The sequence below is a fragment of the Chroicocephalus ridibundus genome, chromosome 2 (assembly GCF_963924245.1).
Source record: "Chroicocephalus ridibundus chromosome 2, bChrRid1.1, whole genome shotgun sequence".
In the NCBI taxonomy this organism is placed as follows: domain Eukaryota; kingdom Metazoa; phylum Chordata; class Aves; order Charadriiformes; family Laridae; genus Chroicocephalus; species Chroicocephalus ridibundus.
This window is the reverse complement of record NC_086285.1, coordinates 122,647,757-122,669,228: the sequence shown is the minus strand read 5'-3', so window position 1 is coordinate 122,669,228 and position 21,472 is coordinate 122,647,757. Positions and strand designations below refer to the sequence as shown.

General features: G+C 41.5%; 1 protein-coding gene across 5 annotated transcripts in view; it reads left to right on the top strand.

Moving 5' to 3' along the window:
- NOL4 (nucleolar protein 4) overlaps positions 1–19,697 on the top strand; it is a 196,057-nt gene extending 176,360 nt beyond the window's left edge. For all 5 annotated transcript variants that reach the window (XM_063326797.1, XM_063326798.1, XM_063326796.1 and 2 more), the window contains 3 exons: positions 6,832–7,012; positions 11,407–11,487; positions 17,744–19,697. In XM_063326797.1, coding sequence (XP_063182867.1) covers positions 6,832–7,012; positions 11,407–11,487; positions 17,744–17,937 — 456 coding nt within the window. In that variant the 3' untranslated portion in view covers positions 17,938–19,697. The remainder of the gene's footprint in view (positions 1–6,831; positions 7,013–11,406; positions 11,488–17,743) is intronic.
- Positions 19,698–21,472: the final 1,775 nt, after the last annotated feature.

The following is a 21,472-nucleotide window of genomic DNA, read 5'->3' as shown; positions in this document are numbered from 1 at the left end:
AAATGTATCTCTGGTATGTTTTAAATATTTTCCTAGTCCGACTATAAAGATTCTAGCAATTCAATTTTCATGTTTCAGCTATGGGTCTGGTATGAGGAGTTGAAATGTCAGGTAGATGTTAATTTTGGATTAATAATCCCTCGATAAAGGGACTGGAAATTTTGTAGAACTTTATTCAAAATAGTTTTGAACTGAAAAACTTTTCAACTGAAAATGTGGCTTCTGCTCATTGTGTTGTGAAAGAAATAAGGCTTTCTGGGAAACGTAGCATCTTTTATATAGATCAGCTTTTGGCCACAGAAGTTCTTCTCCTGGTCTAGGAAAAGGTATTACCTTTTTCTACAAAACTTACCTTGCCTCCATGCTTAGTTCACAACCGTAGGAGCACCTCCTACAATATTAAAAGGTGTTGTCCTTTTAAAGGACTATAAATATTCATTATTTTAAATATGAAGGTCAGCCAACGCGAAGGACTACCGTGAAGCTTCGTTTGGATTTCAAACTCAGTGAATTATGTAGGTCTATTTCGTTTTGTTCAGGCCTCCCTAGTCTTGAACAGGTTTTATTTAGTAAGTAGTAATCCCAACATAAACCTTAGCAACTGGAGAGGGGAAAAAGAATGTGCGAGGGAAAACAAAACTAAAGTGAAAACTCACATCCATCATTTGCAGAAATACCATTTCCATAATTTCTAAGCACACTGAGTCAACATGCTTACTGCAGCGTTAAAAGGAAATTTAGCCTACTGTGATGTGCCAAAATGTTTAGCTGTCTAGGCTTCCAGGATATTGGTCATAAAATTAAAAGCTGGGTCAAACACTAGAGAATTAATTTAATGTAATTAAAGCTAATAAAAGATCCAGTGTTCTGTCAGAACAATGTGTGTCATCCAAGCAGTTAGTAGTATCGTCACTTATTACCTGACGCTTCCCATTATATTACTAGGCATGCCGTTTGGTGATAACCTCATGACCCTCAGCCCCCAGAGATTACATATACTGTTCTGTATGTCTTCCATCTGTTGAACTCTTTTAGAGAAAACTTCTGCCATTTTCAAGAATCAGGAAAATTTTGTCCTTTAAGGGTAGTTTGATGTATTTACCATTTCTTTAAAAAAAAAAAAAAAAAAGACTCTGTGTTTGGTCTTGACAAAATAGTGGTGTCATTTACGCCAAGGATATGCTACTGAATGCACATGCTTACACAGTCAAAATATTTTAGTTGCTAATTTCCCAGATTATTTGAATTCCAGTGGGTGTGACTAGGAATCTGATCTCAGTGCAGAAAGAAACGGGAAGAGTGTTGAAGCTGTGAACCGTGACATAAGGAGAGATGACAAGGGATGAGGGGAAAGTGAGATTATGAGATGGGGTTGGATGAGGAAGGGAGTAACTGAGGCTGATGGCATGAGGGAAACTGGTCAGATGAATTAAAGAACTAGTGGTGAAAGAGGGTCAAATAAGACTGAGGCAAAATCATGTGGATTGAAAACAGGAGCAGCCTTAGCTAATTGTGGAGCCTAGCTTTGATCCTTGTGGGACAGGATTTTGGGAATTAGGAGGCTGATGGGAGTCTGAGGAGGGAGAGAAAATCTCAGATGGGATTGCCAGTTGGTGTGACACTGATTAAATATACATTAGGAGATGAAAGGACTTGATTTGCTGAGGCTGCTCGGGTATCAGGGAGCAAGAGACTTGTCTGGAAAGGAGAGATTAGGATTTGCTAGGCAAGATGGAAACTGAGTTGGAGGCTAGAAGATGAAATTGGAGAAGCACAGAGAATGGAGTGAGTCAGGAATTTGGAAAAGACAGTGTGAAATAAGTTTGAAGAGACAGAGCATAAGATACGCATTATCAGGTCATGGGCAGGGAAACGTCAGTGGTCTCTGAGCACCTAAGAAGGGACCGCCTTCTGGACCCTGCAATGGGAGGCAGGAATCCTGTGGCTTATCCTCCTTTAAATGTGCATTATTTTTCCTCAGTCATATGGTGATGGCCACTTACGCAAGCATCTGCTTCTCTGCGCAGGAGCTGAGATGGGCTAAGAGCTCCCAGCCCCACAGCCCCCTGCCGATTCAGTGGGGTGCCCTGTGATGGAACTTCTGAGTTTCTTCCCATTATTTTAAAAACCGGGGTACACAAAGAGAAGCCTATTATGTTGTTATGGTTGCAGAACTCAAATGCTTTACATGTTAGGTAATGCTAGCTTAAGGTTGCCTTTGTTGCCAGAATCTCACCATCTGAAAAGCAGTGATAAAAGTCCTATCTAACAGGAGTATTGCAAGGATTAATTAGGTATGCTTTGAAAAGTGCTACATGGTTTTATCATGTGTTTCTGTTTGCTTTACTTTTGATTCAAAAATCATAGAAATAAATTGGTGGATGCCAAATGGGAAAAATATATGAAACTTTATCTCCTTTCTTCTAAAGCCATGCTACAAGCTATTGAGGCTAAAAAAACAAATTTAAAACACATGAAAGCATGTTTTGTTTTTTCATGTGAATGATTTTTTTTCCTATGCTAAAAAAATGGAAGACCATATGCAAATATATAGTCCCTAGCTTGCCTATCTATTTGAAGACTAATCTGCATTTGAGTTTTCCTAACCTCAAAGTGGTGTTCTAAGAGAAGTGTTTATTGACAGGAACAATAAGCAATCTACATTTTTCAGTTTAAATTATTAAAAAAGAAAGTGTCAGGAAACATGGGGCAAAAATGCGTTTGCCTGTTTGTCCCTTTTCTAATTGAGTGGGGAAAAAAATCACCTTGACATCGGGGCAGTTAAAAGGTGGCATTCTCAGAGTTGTCCATTTGCCAGTCTTGTAGAGACTGCATTTCATGGAAGCAGTAGTTAAATGCTCGTCACCATCTTTGCCATTTTTGGAACATTACCGTTTATATTCTTGTTGCAGAAGTTTTGTTAGCTTTATGGTCAGCCTGTGTGAGTCGCACTGTGTACACACTCCCTTTTGGGATTTGCATTAACAGTGGAGGCAAGGCAATAGCACCGCTCTCTCTTAATAGGAATAGACAGAATTTATGACACTTGTGTATCTATGGGATCAAAACCCAAAGCAGCACAGAATTGCCAGGGCTTTTTATTTTAACAAGCTATTACTTTTTTGTGTGTGTGTGTTATTTTGGTGGTGGAGATGGAGGCGGGGAACAGAAGGGAACAATGGCGTTGTTAGAGTTGCTTCCACGAAGGACAGACTTTTTGAAAATAAATGTGGGTGCTGTGCCTCCACTGGCATGGGGAACAGGAGGCTGGGACACTGCTGGTGAGCCTCGCTCTTTATATCACAGTTGGGACATTCTGCACTAGCATTTGTGTTGCTGTGGATGGTATTCCCTTTTAAACTATTCATTAGCTGCTCAGAATATTAGTCAGGGCAGAGCAGGGTTTCTTCAATATACAGGTTATGCAATAGTTCATGAAATCTTTTCTTAGTATGTACTGTCCTTAGAGGGTTACTTAATTGCTTCCATGATTAAAAATAAAATAAAATAAATTGCAGCTGCTCTTTAACGGAAAAAATTGTGTTCTTCTAGTACAGACCTGGACATAAAATTGAGTCATAAATATCTCTGATATATACAGAGTTGAGGATCACAGTATGTACTTCATGCTTCCACTTCTTCAAGTGAACAGATAACTTTGTGTTTTAGCATGCTTTTGTACCTGAAAGGTATTTTTGCATTTTTGTCATTTCCATCATTCTCCAGATGATATGCTCAAGACTTAAATTACTTCTCCTCCAAAATAAATTCAGAAGAGAAATACTGTTAGAAGGACGATTTATTTCCATTGCCATATACAAAATGAAGATGGTATAAATCAAATTCTAGATGGACAAAAGTTTTATCTGCATCTTGTTCATACTTCTTATTAAACTATAAATAGTTTAAAAATGGTTTGTTAATACTTTGTTATGAATTACAGCAGCGTGTGTTCCAGGTAGTTAGGTCAAGCATATTAATAAATGGTGAGTTATTTGTTACTGATTATTATGGGTAACAAGGAGTGCCTTCCCAGCCAGGACGCCTGGGCTCTACCCCAAGCCCCAGCCCGTGGCGCACCACGGTGTTGCACAGGGCTGTGATTATTTTCATACAAAGATCCCCTACAGACAGCAGCAGCTCCAGCCTCGGATTCCCAACGTCAGAGCAGCTTCTGAATTTTGTGTTAGGGAGTAGCTGGAAAGGAGCAGGGCTGGAAGCCTCCCAGGGTAGCACTTCTCTGAAAGGGAACTGAGTCATGCTCCCTTTCTGTTTGCTATCTCTGTAGCCCTATGAATTGTGCATTTCTTTCCACACAGTGGCACAGCTTCAGCTATGACTCCCACTGCAGTTTTGCTTTGAGCCTAGTTGCTAGGAGATGGCAGCTCTGACTTCAGGTCCCCTCCTCACCACAGCCAGCAAAGACCTTGCATCCCAAATTTTCTGCCTCTTTGCCATGTATTGCAACAAAAAGCCAGAACTCAGTCTCCCACTTCTTGGCCACATGCTCTAACGCGTGGGCTGGTACTCACCAAGGTGCACCAAGCCCCCTCGCTGTGCCCTCCAGCCAGGCTCTGCTTGCTGTCCTCTGCTAGAGGCTCAGTGCATCAGCTCTGCAAGAAACTCACTGTTAGGTTTTCAGTGCACTGACTTGAGGGGCTCTGAAGGATATGTACGTTCAGGGACAGCAAACTTGTGGGTTCCAGTCAGTCAGGATAAGGAGACAGGCCCTGAGATCTGCTCAGCTGTAGAAGTTAGTCCCCTTGAGCAAGAGCTGCACCCCTTGAGCACAGTCCACTCCTTGATAAATTCGCAGAAGATCCCTTACTGCTCTTTGTGAAAATAAAATGAGGCTCTAAGTGAGCCCATGGCAGGAAGTATCATCTAGTTTTAGACATAAGGATCCAGAACATCTCAGCCTTGAGAGTGTTAAAGGTCTGGATGATGATTTAAGCTTTGCTGCCAAGACAGAACCTTACTGTATAACTCATGAATATTTTCTCATAGAAAATAATACATTTTCCTTTGTAAGAGACAGCAATGACCTTTGGAGATAAAAGGTAAATGATATTAAAGTTGAATTCCTGGCAAAAATACATTGCAATTTTGGCTCTTTGTTTAAGTCTATTATTACTTAAGAAAATGCATAGGGGACCAGTTTGGCCAATTCTCTTAAAAAGGCAGAGCTTTGCCTCAGCTCATATTAGTGCCCAAGAGGCCTTATTCTGATTGTTTATGGAATTAATTATCTGATGGTTCAGTGTTCTGTATTAAATATTAAAATTTCTGTTAATAATATATATTCCTTCTCCCGAGTCATCTCAGTTGTGCCCAAGTCTCTTTCACCAATAAATATCTATGAGAGAGGGATATCTTCATGTCAGAAAAGTTGGTAGTGTCTTATTTGAGAGGTGGAACCGACAACTGCACCTAATGCAGGCAGGAAAGCTGCTTCAGAACCCTTTTTGCTTCAACACAGAGACTGCACTCTGTTTGAACTATTTGACCCCTCTGTGCTGGTATATACATTCTTATTTTTAAGTAAACATTGTGAAAAAGGTTTGAGGTATTTTATCGCATTCTTAATAAGTTTGGTGTATTTAGCAACTGTAAAATGGTTCTGCAGAAGAGAGAGGCATAAAACGGACAACATTTTACACAAAGGGGAGATAATTCTAACAGATCATTTTTCAGTTAACTACGCTGAAAAGGTCTGCAAACATTCTCACCTCTATTTTTTTTAAATACTGATCTTCCATAGATACAATTTATTTGCAATCACTGAAATATGTTTTCATCAGATAAGAGTGTAAAATCAGGCCCACAAAAAAAGTCTACAAGTTAAAGGAAACAAAGAAGAAGTTCAAATACGTTTGCAGACTTAAACTGAAATTCTAGCCCTCAGCTCCCTGTGGTGGGCTGAGCAGTGAACACACTGATCGTTTTCCGTGTTTCCAACTTCTAAAATCTTCTCTTAATGCTTTTCTCTTTTTCACCTGTGTCATTACTAAAGTTGCCACAGGGGCATTCTGTGATCATGAGTGAAGGTGAGGTGCTCTAAGCAGTAGCTACAGTAAGTGCAGATGGGGAAAAATACACTTTCACCTGAAACATGATCTCCTTTAGGGGCAAGTTGGAGGGCTGTTGTGCTAAATCCTGTTAAATATTATGCAAGCATCCAAGGTGCAATCAGGGAACACTGAGGAGAATTCATGGTGTACAAACAGTCACTGCTCATACACAGGTAAATGCTTTCAAGTCACGTCTGTAGAGGCATCCTTACCATTTGGCCCTTGTGTGGACGGACACTCAGCCCTCTGCAAACATACGAGATTCTGTGTTATTCCATTCCTCTCTTCCTTCTGTCATTTCTGAGGCTGATACAGCAAAAGAAGTAGTTGGTGCATTCTGTATGGGTTTGTCTTAGCAAGAAAAGTATGATTCTCTGGCTCAGAAGAAACACTCCTGTACTCAGAAAGTAATGGCTTTTTTCTGTCCTCTCCCATGCTATTTCTGGACAGAGTTGGGTTTTGCAGGAGACCGTGAGCTATTCAGGGTAAGAGGATGTATCTTCTCCTTTGAGAAACAGTATGGTTGGCTTGTGAAGCACAAATAAATGGATATTCTCAGATTTGTAGGAAACCTGTATTCTTGCTTATTTCCATGGTTTCTTTTCAGCTGATATTTGGTTAATCAGAAACACATCTGTGCTTGTTTAACATGTGTTATACTCTTCTGAAAGCAATAGATGCGGAGTCTTAACAATGGAAAAGACCCTCTCGTGCAAGGCAAAATGTAACAATAATTCAAAACCTTTCCTTGCTTTTGCAGGACGAGGCTGCTCCAGCTGACAAGCAGTACAAACAGGAGCCAGCCCAGGTCACTTACTCAACATCAGCTGTTTCCAGCACACAGGAGGTGTTGTACATCAATGGCAATGGGACCTACAGTTACCATAGTTACAGAGGGCTCGGAGGTGGGCTGCTAAATCTAAACGATGCTTCTAGCAGTGGTGAGTTTTCTTACAAAATGTGCCTGTGTGTGTATGTGCTCATGTGTACGTTTCCCCCTGCTGTACAGAAAGCTAGTCCAAGGGGTTCAATATCCATAGGCTATTATCAGATAATGAGCAGGAACACAATCCCGCAAACAGCTACTGCTGAGCAAAATACTTGCTCACTGCATGCTCGTCTCCTTTCAGTTTCAAGGGACTAATTCACAATAGGGCAAGACTGAACCTGAAGTCTCTAACAAAGCTGAGCAAAATAATGCCAGGTTAGATCTTCAGTCGATTTGCATGAATTTATGAGGACCTACCCTGGTATTATTGTCCTCTCCTATACTGATCACAAAATGAGACCATTAGTATCTTTGTGGCTGGAGTTTGAAAACACTGAACTCCATATTTTGTAACACAAATGAATTGACCTAGATTTCTCGCATGGTCTCTCTAGCTACTTCAATTTACTGCAGATAGGGATCTGGCATACCAAGTGTTAAATGAGAAATCAGCATATCTATAGAATCATAGAATCATAGGATCGTTTGGGTTGGAAGGGACCTTAAAGATCATCCAGTTCCAACCCCTCTGCCATGGGCAGTGACACCTCCCACTAGACCAGGCTGCTCAAAGCCCCATCCAGCCTGGCCTTGAACACTTCCAGGGACAGGACATCCACAACTTCCCTGGGCAACCTGTTCTAACTAGCCTCACAGTAAAAATTTTCTTCCTAATATCTAATGTAAATCTGGGCTCTTTCAGTTTAAAACTGTTACCCCTCGTCCTGTCGCTACACTCCCTGATAAAGAGTCCCTCCCCATCTTTATAAATCCATCTATAATCTAAACTAAAAATGATGCAGGTAATTATGTGTCACCATGAGGTTGTATGCCCCTCTGAAAAAAAAACAACGGTGGTGTCATTTATTTAGACAACATTCCTTTCTTCTTGCATTAGCAACCTTTCGTAACAAACAAACGTAAGCAAATTGTATTATTTGTTTGAAATAGTCCCCTGTATTGACTTCATACAAATTCAGAGCGAAGGAAAAGGTTTGCCCATTCTGATAAAAAGGGTATTGTCTGTCTGTCAGAGAAAAGTGATTACTCTGGAAGCCTGAGGGTCTCATGCCTCCAGGAACGGTATTTTAAAAATATCAGAGGATGGAGAAAACCTTGTGGTTTTGTCCTGGCTGATCCCTCTCTGGCTGAGGAGAGTGCTGCTTCAGGTACATGGGCTGACTTAGGCAAGATGGTAATTGTTCAGCTACAGCCTCTATATTCAACACACTACGCAGTTTTTAAAACGCTATCAGGGCTGCAGCCTGCATGGAATTATTGGTATGTGGTGTCCTGGTGACCTTCAGTGACGTTTGCTTCTTCATGCTTCTTCACCCCCCACCCCAAAAATCCTCAAAGGTCTGTAAATGCTTTGCATTAAGTTTTCAAAAGGCTTTAAAAAGATAATATTTTAGTTGTCAAGTCTTTGACTTAAAGAGAGTGAATGATGATTACAATTGTTTCCATATGGATGAAAGACACATCTGAGGTACTGAATATGATCTTTGATCAAATATTTTCATAACAGTAAGACAGGCTGTGGAAATCTGGTTTGTTGGGAAAATGTACAAGACTCTCTTACACTGGAGCCAGAAGATCCGAGCCAGTTCCCACTGAAAACAGTTGGCATTTGCTCTTTCACCCAAGTAAGAGTAGGATTAAATTCCCCATGTGTTATTTGCCAACAGAAGCCATCAGAATTGTCCTGGTTTACATAATCTTAAATTGTGAGGAATCACAACTGTTTTGTGTGCTTGTTCTTTGCTACAAACCTCTTGTAATAGGATACATCTTTATAACTCCCATTTTTCAGTGAATTATGGGATTTAGGCAAAAGTACGTCACTTCAGCGTGCAATTTGATAAAATGAGGCACAATTCAACATCATAAATTAGTATTGCTTTCTGATTAGAAGCAACATTTTCTTTGTACCTTTAACGTAGAAGACTCCAGTGTTTTTTCACAATTAAAGCTCAAGATGGGTTTTTCAGGACAAAAGGTGGTTATTCAGGAACTACCAGGTGCTGCACAGCTAACGCAGCCAGGGAACTGTGCGGTGCACTGCTTTTCCCTGTGTAGCATCGCTGGGGCGAAGGGACCAGTGGATGCTTACAGTTTGCATACTAACATATGCTCAAACATTTCTTCTTCCTTGCCTTTCCCTACTTGCACTGGAAAATTTTGTCTGTATGTCCTCTTAGTTTGGAAGACTAGTAAACCATTGCACTGCTCCCAGATTCTTGTGCATAGTTTGGAGCATTGTGCAAAGCTGTCTGTCCAAAGGTGTCCATCTTCTCCACAGGGATCCTACAGGTTCCAAAGCACATAAGCTCCACGAACTGAAAGTCTGTGCGCCAGCACTTGGAAACCAGTTGCTGATGTTAACAATCTAGCTGGCTGCTGATTTGTGACCCACCTGCCATTTCAGGAAAGTTGTGGAAAGGCAACTCCACCAGTTTCTTAGTTTCAATGACACAAAAGCAATCAGTAGCCAACCTAATTATCTCTTGGCTACTGGGGATAAAGCGCTCTGGCTGCATTAGCTGGTTTCCCTACAGGAGAAATGGGAGGACTTGGAGACCAGTTCTTCGGGATCTGTCAGTCCTCTCTGATAAGCCCATGGATATTTGCTTTTTCATTTGTAGACTAAGAGGAGTGGATGGACTTGCAGCTGAGAGGGGTACCCATTGCCCTCCTGACAGACCTCACAGGACAGTTTGCGATTGTTATTCTGTTTCAAGGACTCTCATTCTAAACATGTGCAAGGCTGTTAACGATGGTTAATGAGTTCCCTCCTGGGAGAACAGGATATTTGCTTGCAAATTGTTTTCAGGACCTAAAGAAGTAATTTAAGAATGCATTTCCTTTTCAATTTAGTAACCCATCATATGTTCTTGTCACATTTACAAATGTTCTCCTGGTGTAAAAATAAATATACACCTCAGTCAGGATGTGTGTATAAACAAATACAATCTGTTTTTTTCTATCTGCTAAAACAGGAAAAAATGAGAAGTTGCAAAAGCTAGCTAAAACTCACTGCTTAAATACCTGTTTCTGGACCTTCCCCCGTAATAATATAATGACTATGTTCAATTAGCTCTCCTATCTGGTAGGTCCAACTGATGCATGTATTTTGTATGCTGTGACTCATTTAATTTGGCTATTTCCTCCCCTATAAAGTTCATCCCTACTTTGCTCCCATCTTACAGACTTCACTATCTGCTCACCCAACTGTTCGGTGGCTCTGGCTCAGGGACCTATCTGTGCCTGCTGTTGCAGTGCTTCCCTCCTCAGCCTGTCCTTCCACATGGCTAATTGCAGAATCATAATTAGCTCCTTGCACAACTGTATGGGGCAAGCCTTCGTGCAACTGCTCAATACAAGCAAGCAGAACACAACAGCTTGTACAGTGACCCCCTCCTTTATTGTGGGCAGGAAAAAAGCACAGCAGGACAAGGCTTGGGCTTACAGCACCAAGGTCTCTTCCCCTGCTTTTAAAGCCTGTAGGTCAAGCCAGCTCAGCTGGAAAGCTTCACACCATCACCAAGCAATCTGGGGGTTGACAGAGCCTCTGTCAGCTTGTACATGGGCTGGGGAGAAGCCTTTGGGCATGTTGCCCTTGATTCTTCTAGATGTTAAAGGAGAGCTGCTCTTTGAGAAGGGTGGATTTCCATGGCTCTCTTTTTTAAGGCTAATGCAGTTTCTGCTATAAAACTGATTGGGGAGTCTCCAAGGTGGGGTAGCCCAGTGGGTGTAAACAAAATTGCTTGCCAGCTCCTAGGCAGACACAAAGGCTTCAGCTGGCCCAACTGCATCACACCTGGGCCAAGCTTGGAGGAACTCCCAGCTTGAGCGCAGGAGGCTGAGGACAGGCGACAGGCTGCTCTGTTGGGAGCAAAATCTCTTGCTGATGCCAGAAGCTATTGAAGTCCCTGCATGCTGCCTGAGCCTCTCCTGAGAGAGTGGGATCGCCCCATCTCCCCACATATATCTGTCCAGTGGGTTGGTGTCTGCCCTCTCCCGACGACTGTCAGCTGACAGCACTCTCTGAAGCCAGGGAGGGTTTGTCAGAGCTTTGCTCTCCACAGCCACTTCATTTCCTGAAGTCCAGTTGGCCTAAGAAGTGTGGAGAGTATTTCTGCTGCCATTGCTGGGTTTCTTGGGGGTATGTTGGGGCTATTTCTTCTGCATCATTGCCTGGTTTTCTAGGCAGAAATGTCAGTCATTTCACTTTGTGTGTGTAAAATGGGGGGGTGTTTCAGACTCGATGGCAAACTGGCAATGCAGGACATCCCCTCGTGTCATGGTAAGAGAAAAGAGCTGTTATGTCTCTGTTTTTCTACACAGATCTGCAGCCTACCTCCACCACAGCCGCAACTCAGCACTGCATCCCAGGCACCACAAACGTCCAGTCCCCTTCCAGCTCAGGTGAGTCCTCCTGCCGAATCTGAATACATTCACACCACAAGCAAATCCTGAGCCCTGGCAGGCTTCTCTGTCAGCCTCCTGTCCCATGGGCGGGCCATGACCAATGGCCCTGCAGTCCAGCCTGGAGCTGCTGGAATCCCACCACACCTCTCACCTCTCCCTGCTGCTCCCTTCCGGATGCCCAGAAGGGCTGCGCTCTCCTGGCCGTTCCCCGCTTTAGCCAGTCCTCTTACCTTCAGATCAGCCTTCCTGGTCTCTCTGCCTCCTGGTCCTTCAGGTGGTGCAGCCCTGCTGAAGGTGACAGGATAGCTGGGGGAAGCTCCTGGAGCTGATGCTGCTGAGCCCCATGTCCATGGCCATGGTGCTCTGGGGCAGGGAGAGGTGGGCCAAGCACTCTTGTCCACTTTTGCATGTGACAGCAGGGAGGGTGCCTCATTTCTGCACCCTCGCATTTGGTGAAGTTGTAACTTTCTGTAAAATCTTGGCATTTGCATGATCAGTAGAGGCTTCTTGACAATAAAGAAGGAAAAAAAAAAAAGAAAAAGTCCAGCTGAGATCATCCAGTGTGCAGCTAATTCTGAAAGTGCTGACTGGGTTACCCGCAGCATGGCTGGCTATAATGTAGGGATTGAATGGGATTTTTGCTGTGGTTGCTCTCTCCAGCTCTTCTTTATGCCTCCGCTCTTGCACAGTCTTCTGTGTTCTCAGTGCTACCTTGATGACATCAAAGTGGAGAGAGAGAGGAAAGGCAAAACAGCTTGCCTCTAACACAGCTGGAGCCTGGGGCATGAAGAGGCACGGAACAAGAGTGATAGAGTTAGGAACCTGGAGAGCGTGTTTAGTCCCGTTTAAAAAGGCAAAATGTGGAGTTGAGAGAAGTTAAATGGTTTGACCTATGTTGTGGCAAAGGTGGGGATTTCTCGCAGGGAAGTGCTGGCTGAATTCTATGTTAAGATCATTCCCACATTCCTCTCCCCGCTTCCTCCTCCTCTTCAAATTATCAGATACATGGCATATGGAAGTATTAGTCTGCTCCCACCATAGGAAAGGAGATGGAATGTCTGTGGATATATTCGGCAGTATCCTACTTTTCTACCTTTGCACAAAGCTCAGGAGACAGCCATTAAGGCAAGACAGGTGTATGTCACATAATGAATCTCCTGTGGTGGACAGGAGACATTACTAGAGGATATCACGTAATCATTTCATCACAAACCAGGGTGTTTGCCAATTGTTGAAAATGCGTGATGTTCAGTGACTATAGGCATTTCTGTGTTTTCACGTCTGTTTCCTCAGGCAACACAGCAGTTTTTTCTGATGTCTAAACTAGCTGAAGGAATGTTTTCCAGAGGGAAAGGTGTAGAAGAGAGAAAGGAGCTTAAAAGGTCCAATTCATTAGTCCCTGTTTTCTTAAACTGAGATCTCCTGTCTCTTGAAGCTATAGTTTTAGGCACATCTGCTCCGTGTTTGAAGGCAGGAGGAAAAGAAACATTGACAGGTGCATAATATCACAATTAAACATTCTTCCAATAATAAATACATCTGATTTGGAAAAATAAAAAAAAAATGATAGTTGTTTCTATTTGGTTTTGTTGGAGTATATGAGAATCTAGTACATACTCATTTCTAAAGCCGTTCATGGGGAAAAAAGGGGGAGAGGAGAATAGGTGCAATAGAAGAGATACACAAGAGAGATTTCAAAGCATGGGCAAATGTATTTTTTTATAAATAAGTGCCACTGCTTTTTACATCTTCACTGATGAAAGAGGTTGCTTAACTATTAATGAAAATGTAGAAGCACAGATGCTTAAGAACGTATAGCTTTTAAAAATTATTTTTGTTATTCTAAATTATTATCTACAATAGTGACAACCATTTTGAGAGTCATTGACACATTTATTATTCTTTCAGTAGTTGTTAATTATAAGATTGGTCGCTACCCAGTGACTGCATACAATCCTTAAGGGATTTTTGCCGACAGTGGATAGTGTCTAAGCAATCAGTAACAGCACATCTACGTCTGACCCATATTTCAGAATTTGATATAAATCATGTTGCTAATGAGTAGTGCATGAGGCAACAACTACTTCCATTTAAATCTTTACAGAAAAGCCGTTTGTCCAGCAATGTATTTAATGGCAGATATTCCTAGCAGCTAATTTGATAAATGCTTGCCTAGCACATGAAGAGTGGGTTTTCAGAATTCTCATATTCAGCTTGCTGTGGTTCCAACAAGAACAGTTTCACCTCACGGGGGTAATTAGGTCTATGTAACTGGACTGAGGTGGTAAAATGAAAATGTTTTCCTGTTAAAGTGTCAATCAGGTGTCCTTGGCAAGAGGCAGATGAGCAGTACTTCAGTCTTCTCAAAGAGTATAAAAGAAAGGATATTTCTCAGCAATTTGTGTAACCCGCTGCTTAAGAGAATGTTGTGCTGTTATAAAAACATGGGAGGTGACAATTATGAGTTATAATGGTATGGACTAAGAGAAATAAATAATTAAAAATAAGTAGCCTGTCTTCATCTCTGTGATACATGCTTAATCTTTGCTTGCACACTGTCAAGACATTGTGGAACATGACAATATTTTCAGACAAGATTTTTAATTGTCCTGAAGTACTCCAGTGTGGGAATCGGTATGCTAAAATGTGCAGTGTCACCTTGGAGGAACCTGACACTGCAAAATTCATTGCAAAAATATGCAGATTTCTCTCTGTATAAGGATACACTTCCTTGTTCCTGTGAAGACTGGCAGCTTAACAAATAATGTTAAGTACGTTAAGGAAATAGTTCTATTTAATAACTATCACAACAGTTATTAAAAAAGTGGTTGTGAAGCTGTTCAGCTTTCTCCAGATTTAGTCGAGATAGAGGTACATGAAGTGTCTACCTTAACCAGTTATTTTAAGCCTTCAGAATATTTGAGAATTATTTGTCTGGTTAAAGAAGTGTGGTGGATATTTATTAATAAGATTTAGATTCCCATGTTTCAATAGCTGTTTTGCACAAAATTACACAGGAAAAATCTACACTATAAGATGTATTTATTCCCTATTTTGTGAATGACCAGGTGTGACTGATGCAGCAACAGATAAGTTATAGCATTTTTAGCATATAGCAGCCTGGACAACCTTAAGAATCAGTAATACTGCCAGTGAGTTTCTATCACAGCTATTAAAAGCTGAGACCGGTATAATACATCCTGGGGGTAATCTGAGTGAGGTATTCTCCCGGATCTAAAGCTTGGGCTGTCACAGGCAATCTTTGGAGGTGGTGTGTAGGGGTCACATTCCACAATTAAAAGAAGAACTGAATCCCTATCCCCACATCAAGCATGGCTTGTTCTCTTTCTCTTCAGCTCTCTGCCAGCACGTGCAGCTTCCCTTCCTGAAAAGGCACGGGTGTACTCACTCTCCTGAAACCAGAGCCATGAACACTTTTCTGTGTGTAGATTTCTTTGCTTTTTTGCTCAGAAGGCTTTTCTTAAAGGGGAAGGAGGACAGCACCATGACTTGTTAAGTACACGGCAGAAGTTGGGGACTGAAGTAAAATCCTATTTTCCTAGTATATAGAAATAAAAACAATAATCAAGTAGTTTGAAGTAGCTGGGGTAAGTTAAAATCTGAGATTTCTCCTTTTTTTTTCCTTTGGATACAAGAAATCTGTATACAACAGAAGTCTCCCAGACCACGAAGGATGGGAGAGGGACTGGGTCCTGATGGTTCCTTGTATATGCAGAATGCGGATTTGCACTTGCACAAAACTTGATTTCCAGTACCTTCAAAGATACACATCCTGAAGAGTTAAAGAACTTTCCTCGTGACAGTTAATCCAGACATCTAGGAATACAGGGCCAGATCTTCAGTTTGTGTAAATCACTGTGACCCTATAGACTTGTGAGGAGTTGCACTGATTTATGCATGCTGGACATCAGGTCTTCTCCTAGTTTTCCTTTCAGAACGGTGCTTTTACTTTATGTCATCAATTTTTGTAAAGAAAAACCTCAGAGATGTAAGCAAGCGCATTTCTATATATTTTCTGCCTATAAGTGAAATAAACTTAATATCCTATTCAATCACTTAAAAATCTGCATTACCAATGAGAAAAGCCCTTCGTTTTTGTTTCAGAAAAAGACGTGCTCTGCAGCAGAAGCTCTGTTCTGCCATCTATTGTGTGTGTTTTTGGCTGTGACATGAATGAGAGTCAAGGAGAGAACATAAAAGTTAAAGTAGGTTCATATGGAGCACAATGCCCTCAATATGTCAGTGGTAGCTTTTTCACTATTGCCTCAATAAATATAGAAGTCTTTAATGGCTTCTTACAACCATTCAATCCAGCTGGCTTTATGATTTGTATACCCTTCTCCTCTGTGCTGGGTTAAGGTTTTACTTAGAAATACCCTCTGAGCTTCTTCACACCGTGATCGTTTCCCTGCAGTGTGCGGTCACACTGAAACAAATTCACTGAGCTAATTGTCCTTTTATTTATCCTTTGCACACTGGAAGTCATTTAAAAGTCAGTTCATTTATGCCGGTGTAATACAGTTGTAAGGCTAAGTGCTGTTCATGCTAGTTGCATAGTAGGAAACAAGAACTAATAGGACCCTTTCTGTTTGAGTAGTTTCTTTTCGTAGTCCCAGCTCTGCTGTCATTCACTCAAGAGGAGATTTTCATTAACTTCAGTGAGTATGGGGACGTGGCCATCTCCACATTCTTTGTGGTTTCAGCTGTATCTCTGCATAAACATAAAAGAAACTAAAATCAGTAAGGTTTATGACAAGATATTCAGCTTCTGGAAATCAGTACATCTCTTTCCGTTAGTGCTTAAGGTAGTGAGTCTGGTTTTGAATCTTGGGATTCTGGTGGGACTATTTAGGAGAACCTCTGGAGTATGAGGTGGTGTGTTCTGTACCCTCCAGTTGAATATGCTAAATTTTAAAATTATTGCAGTCTTTTTAGGAAGCAAGGTCCATCCAGTGAGCCAAGGCTTTCTCAGCCTTGGCATTGACATACATTGTCCGGATGAAATTGAAAAGTGACATCTTTCTCATAGGAAAGCAAGATACATTGCCTTGCATAGCTTGATCCCAGTTTCCAGGAGAGTATGAAGATAAACATCAGGCTAGTCTGATCTTCTGCCTGCCAGAGGTATAGATATGCTACACTGTCAAAATGTATGAGCAGTATTTTCCCAGATTTCCACACAATAAACTGCCTGATAGGTATGCTTGCCATCTGTATCCTTCCGCATTTAAAAAAGTCCTCAGTCCAATTCTACCTGTCCAAATTTACACTCCAGGAAGAAAAAATGTATTAAGTGGAAAACGCAAACATCTCATCAGAGCACCGTATATCTTAGCTGATTAATAACTGTAGTCAAAAGACCAGGGAAATTCCACACGAAGCCAAACTTCACGATGGCAGATGGTTTTGCCGGTCATGGTAACCTGCAGACTGCCCTCAGGAGTGCTGTCTTCTGCGTGCAGCATGCGTGGTCTTGAGGATATTCTTTGATGAAAAGTGCTAAGCGTGCTGGTATAAGCTGCCACTGCAACATGTTGATTGCTGCAGATTCTCTTGTCAGTGTTCAGGCCTTACAAGATCCTCGCGATATCTTGCCAGCTGTGTGCAGCCCCCACAGATGATCGCGTACTCCTCGCTGGAGCAGCCAGATTGTCACCAGCCTAATCTCATTCATGAGCAGCTATTTATGTAAGTGATCACATGGTGTCAGGCCTGGTCGAGTGAATGACCATTTATCTACGTCCGTAAGGGATTCGCAATCTGGCCGCATGCTGATTGAAGCATAAAACAGGAAAATAGGTATCTAGAGAGCATAAGTTTGGTATGCTGTGATAAAAACTGCAAGTGTGCAGATTGCCATGAAGGCTACGATGGCAGCTGGAGGTGGGGGAGGCACAGGAGACGAGCCTTCTGCTTTCTCACCGGCGTCAGATCCTAGGGCAGTGTTGGAGTGTTGGGATAACCCCCAGAGGGTAGTTTTCTGCTGGCAGTGGACTCGCCCCTCACGTTACACAAGTAGAACTTAAAGGGTGTCTGTCATATATAAATATAAATCCCTGCGGTACCTGTCAAGGCAACTGGTAACTGAACAGTTATGGCTTGTTTCTGCTGCTTCTCACTGGCACGCAGCTGAGAGCAGATTGTGCTACTCTGCATTTGTAGCTTCAAACCTGTGAAACATCTCTGGCAGCGGATCTGAAGCTTCTTTTCTTTTCCTCTCTCTTATCTGCAGGTCCAACAGATCTCAGTATGAAGAGGCAGTTAGCAACCAGCTCCGGATCCTCCAGTAGTTCAAGCTCTAGACCCCAGCTGAGTCCAACTGAAATAAACGCAGTGAGGCAGCTTGTGGCAGGGTACCGAGAATCAGCCGCATTTTTATTGCGTTCTGCAGATGAACTGGAAAACCTTATTTTGCAGCAGAACTGAGTCATGTGACCTTCACACTGGCCTGGTCTTATCTCAGAGTTTCCACTAATGACATTTTGATTTCCCAGAGCACACACTTCAGTTACTGCACAGTCTTTTTAGGAGAGTTAATTACCATAACGCCACACTGTTCTTGATCCATAAAGTGATGTGTTAAGGTGCTTCAAGTGAACTTTGACCTCCGGTATTTCCGAGGTACTTTACTGTGTCCAGCCTATTGCTTTTGTTTTAGTGTGTCAGCATAAATATCGAAAAAGTGGCTAGAAATTAACTCGTTCTAACAAGTGGAGGAAACAGAAGATGCTGTGACGGTTTTAAAAAAAACATGGTTCAAGATCCAAGTGCAATATTAGTGGAATGTGATACTGACTCATTGGACTTAAAGCTGCAGTATATGGCAAGACGTTGCCAAATGTCCTGTTGCTACAGGGCACAATTGCAATTAAAAGGATCTTGTATTTTAAAAAAATGTAATTTTTATAAAAAACAAAACAAAAGATTTTTGTTTTCATTCAAGATTTTTCATTTTTACTTTGGTAAACTTTTTCACTGGTCCTGAAAATGTTTTGAGGAGCTATTGTAAGTCCCCCCTTCCTCTCTTGAACCCCCGACTGTGCCCTTCTACCCAACTTCATATTCTTTCTACAACGAGTAACTCTTGATGCTGGATAATTCTTCCCCCCTGTACTGTAAATTGTCATCTATGGAATACCTTCCGAAGGAAGCATGCATTTCCTGCATTCATACCATTCTCAACTCCATTCTGTAATATATTGCAGCTTTACTAGCAATTAATAAAGAGTTGAGGGTTTTTTAAAAAAGACATATCATTGAGAAAAAAAAAAAAAAGATAAATCGATTTCTAACGGTGAACTCATCTAACTCCATGATCACTGCTGCTGTCCTATAAAAGTCCCTCTAGTTGTGATTGGATGTAGATGATGAATGTTAAGAGGTTGCAAGTGACAATCTGAAAATTTGCACTCTTGTGTGTATTTATTTTGTTTTCCTTAATTTAAACAAAATTCTTACGGAGGAAGGTCATTGACACTTCTGGTATGATTTGTATAATTCCCAGGCCTAGCTAAAACCTGTACAAAACTGTAAATGGATGCAGCTGCAACTATAATAAAACTCTTCTTTCCCCTCCCCCACTCTTCCCAACCCCTCTATTTCTTATTTTATAATATTGATTACACATTAATGGTGTTTTCTTTGTGCACTACGGCAGGCTTATTTTTAAGTATATAGAAAAAAGTACTTTAGTTTATGCTTACTGTACTATCTGTTCTGTTGTTTAGCTTTTGTTGAATAACAAGTTTCTTGTGCATTCCTAAATTTGCCTTATTTCATGTACAAAATTTTATGTAATTCCGTTTTTGACAATGAGTTTAAGGCATCAGTGATATTTTATATCTACTTGTTACATATAGTTTTCCAAGTAATGACTGTGATTGTGACCAAGTAATGTGCACTTTTTCTTGTAACTGTGGACATTGCTATGCTTTTTTTTCTCTAGTGTTTCTAGAATTACTGTTGCTTACAGTTATGTAAAAGAAAAAGAACTTTTGTGATACTGTTGGTGAATATTAATGTGAAAAAGCCTATGAAATATGAGTATTTTGGAGGTACATAGATACACAAACATCTCTAAGTTGTGGACTGATGTTCACATATTTAAATGAGAATTCAAAACCTGAGGGCTGGAATCATTTCCTCTGTTTTGTTTGGGTAAATAAACAGATTTCTGTGTTTAAATACATGATTGTGAAACATTATAACATTTAAATTGACAGAGCATTTAAAGCTATAAATATTATTGTCTTTGAACAGCAAAAAGGGCCTTCCAGTCCAGTTCATGCAGACACCCAAACCTCTTTTCTCAAAATTATCGAGTAAACCCAGTAGGCTGATCTGGCTGGATCTTTGTATTAATGAAGAATGTCCTCAATAAGAGCAGAAGCGGGTGGTCCATAAATCATGAGATCTGAGTCACTAGTATTTTATAATTTTAAGTTGGCTGGAGGCAACACCATTTTGCCATGCTACGTTTATTCTTAAAAATTTATTGGATATCTTTTTAAAGGCACTTGGTCTTGGATATGAGAACATTGTTGCAAATTCTTACTAGTTGCTACCCATCACTTGAGAGATGCATTTGCTTTCAACATCTTCTCACCATGCCCGTGAAAGCCTATAGCTTGTCTCTACCGTAGATGTGTGGTTTCCTCGGCTTTTGTCTCACCAGGCATTCAAAAGTTGGTTAGGAACCAAGTGCCTTTCTGTCTCTTCAACTTTAAAACATCTACAGCTGCTTCTGTCTCTTGCGTGCCAGGAAGGGATGAAGCAGATACCTTGTGCCAGGTCACTATCTTGGCCTCATCCAAAGAAAAGCTCTGGCATAGGTTTTCCACAGAGGAGAAGAGTGACAGCTCTGCCTAGGTTTCAAAGTTTCCTTACTCCTGTTGTGCAGGGCAGTGTGCCTCGAACTGTCAACTAAGCAGCAGCCAGCAGTTTGTCTAAGATGCTGTTTGCCAGCCGGGAATGCTTCTTAGCTGGGCACCTGTCTTGCTAAATCCAGATTAGGACAAGAGGCTAGAGGATGAGGAGGTAAGAGATTTACTTCAGTGTTCTACTCTCTGACTCCTCTTTCCTCTCCCCTAATTGCTCCTTCTCTTGAGGGAGAAGTAGGAAAGCTGGGGGCCACCATATGACCTTCAAGGCCTATGGCTAGTCTCTCCTTTTACCTGCTCCACCCCCAGCCTACTTTGATAGTTCTCCAGGGATGTCTTCCACAGCACACACATCCTCTTCTTCTGGCTGCCTTCTCTGAAATATTTAGGGCCTTCTTCAGTTGTAGGAGGGTTGATGTTCTTCTCTAAAGGCTCGTACAGATGCTTAGTTTTCAGTCCTCAAGTGGTTTATCTGTGCCAAATTCCAGCAGACTGATGGGGTCCTTATAGCTGTTTCCACCTCTAAGTACTGGCTTTTTTCAAGTCTTCTTTGGAACAATCAGAGATTTAACTATAGTTTTAACTTCCTCTTCTTTGAAGAGGGTACTGAAATTCAGACCCATCCTGTGAAGGAGAGGTCATAAATCTCAGTTCACTTCTGTGTGTGCAAATCTAGATCCAAGCAACACAATTAGATTTGCCCTCTTGGATGCAGTATAGGTGTCAGAGCCACCTACTCTCTGCCTGCTTTCAACCTCCTAAGGAAGTGCAAGTGGAGAAGATCTTGCTCCAACTATAGACTGAGTCAGGTATCCAGAAATAACTGCAGAGTTATTTCTTTCTCTTATCCGTATCTTCTGTAATCAATGCCTGATCACCCCAGCCTAATTATTGCTGTTAGGGTAAGGCTGCCTTCAGAAAAGTGTTGTCCTTATATCAATTACCTCCATTAAACTATTACTTCAAGCTCATGGATGTCTCACTACAGAACTTCAGTAGTGCAGATGGGCAGGTCCTTGAGACCGCCTCACGTCTTCCCAACTATCCTGGAGTTTCCTTGAGAGTTTCCTAGAGTTTCCTTG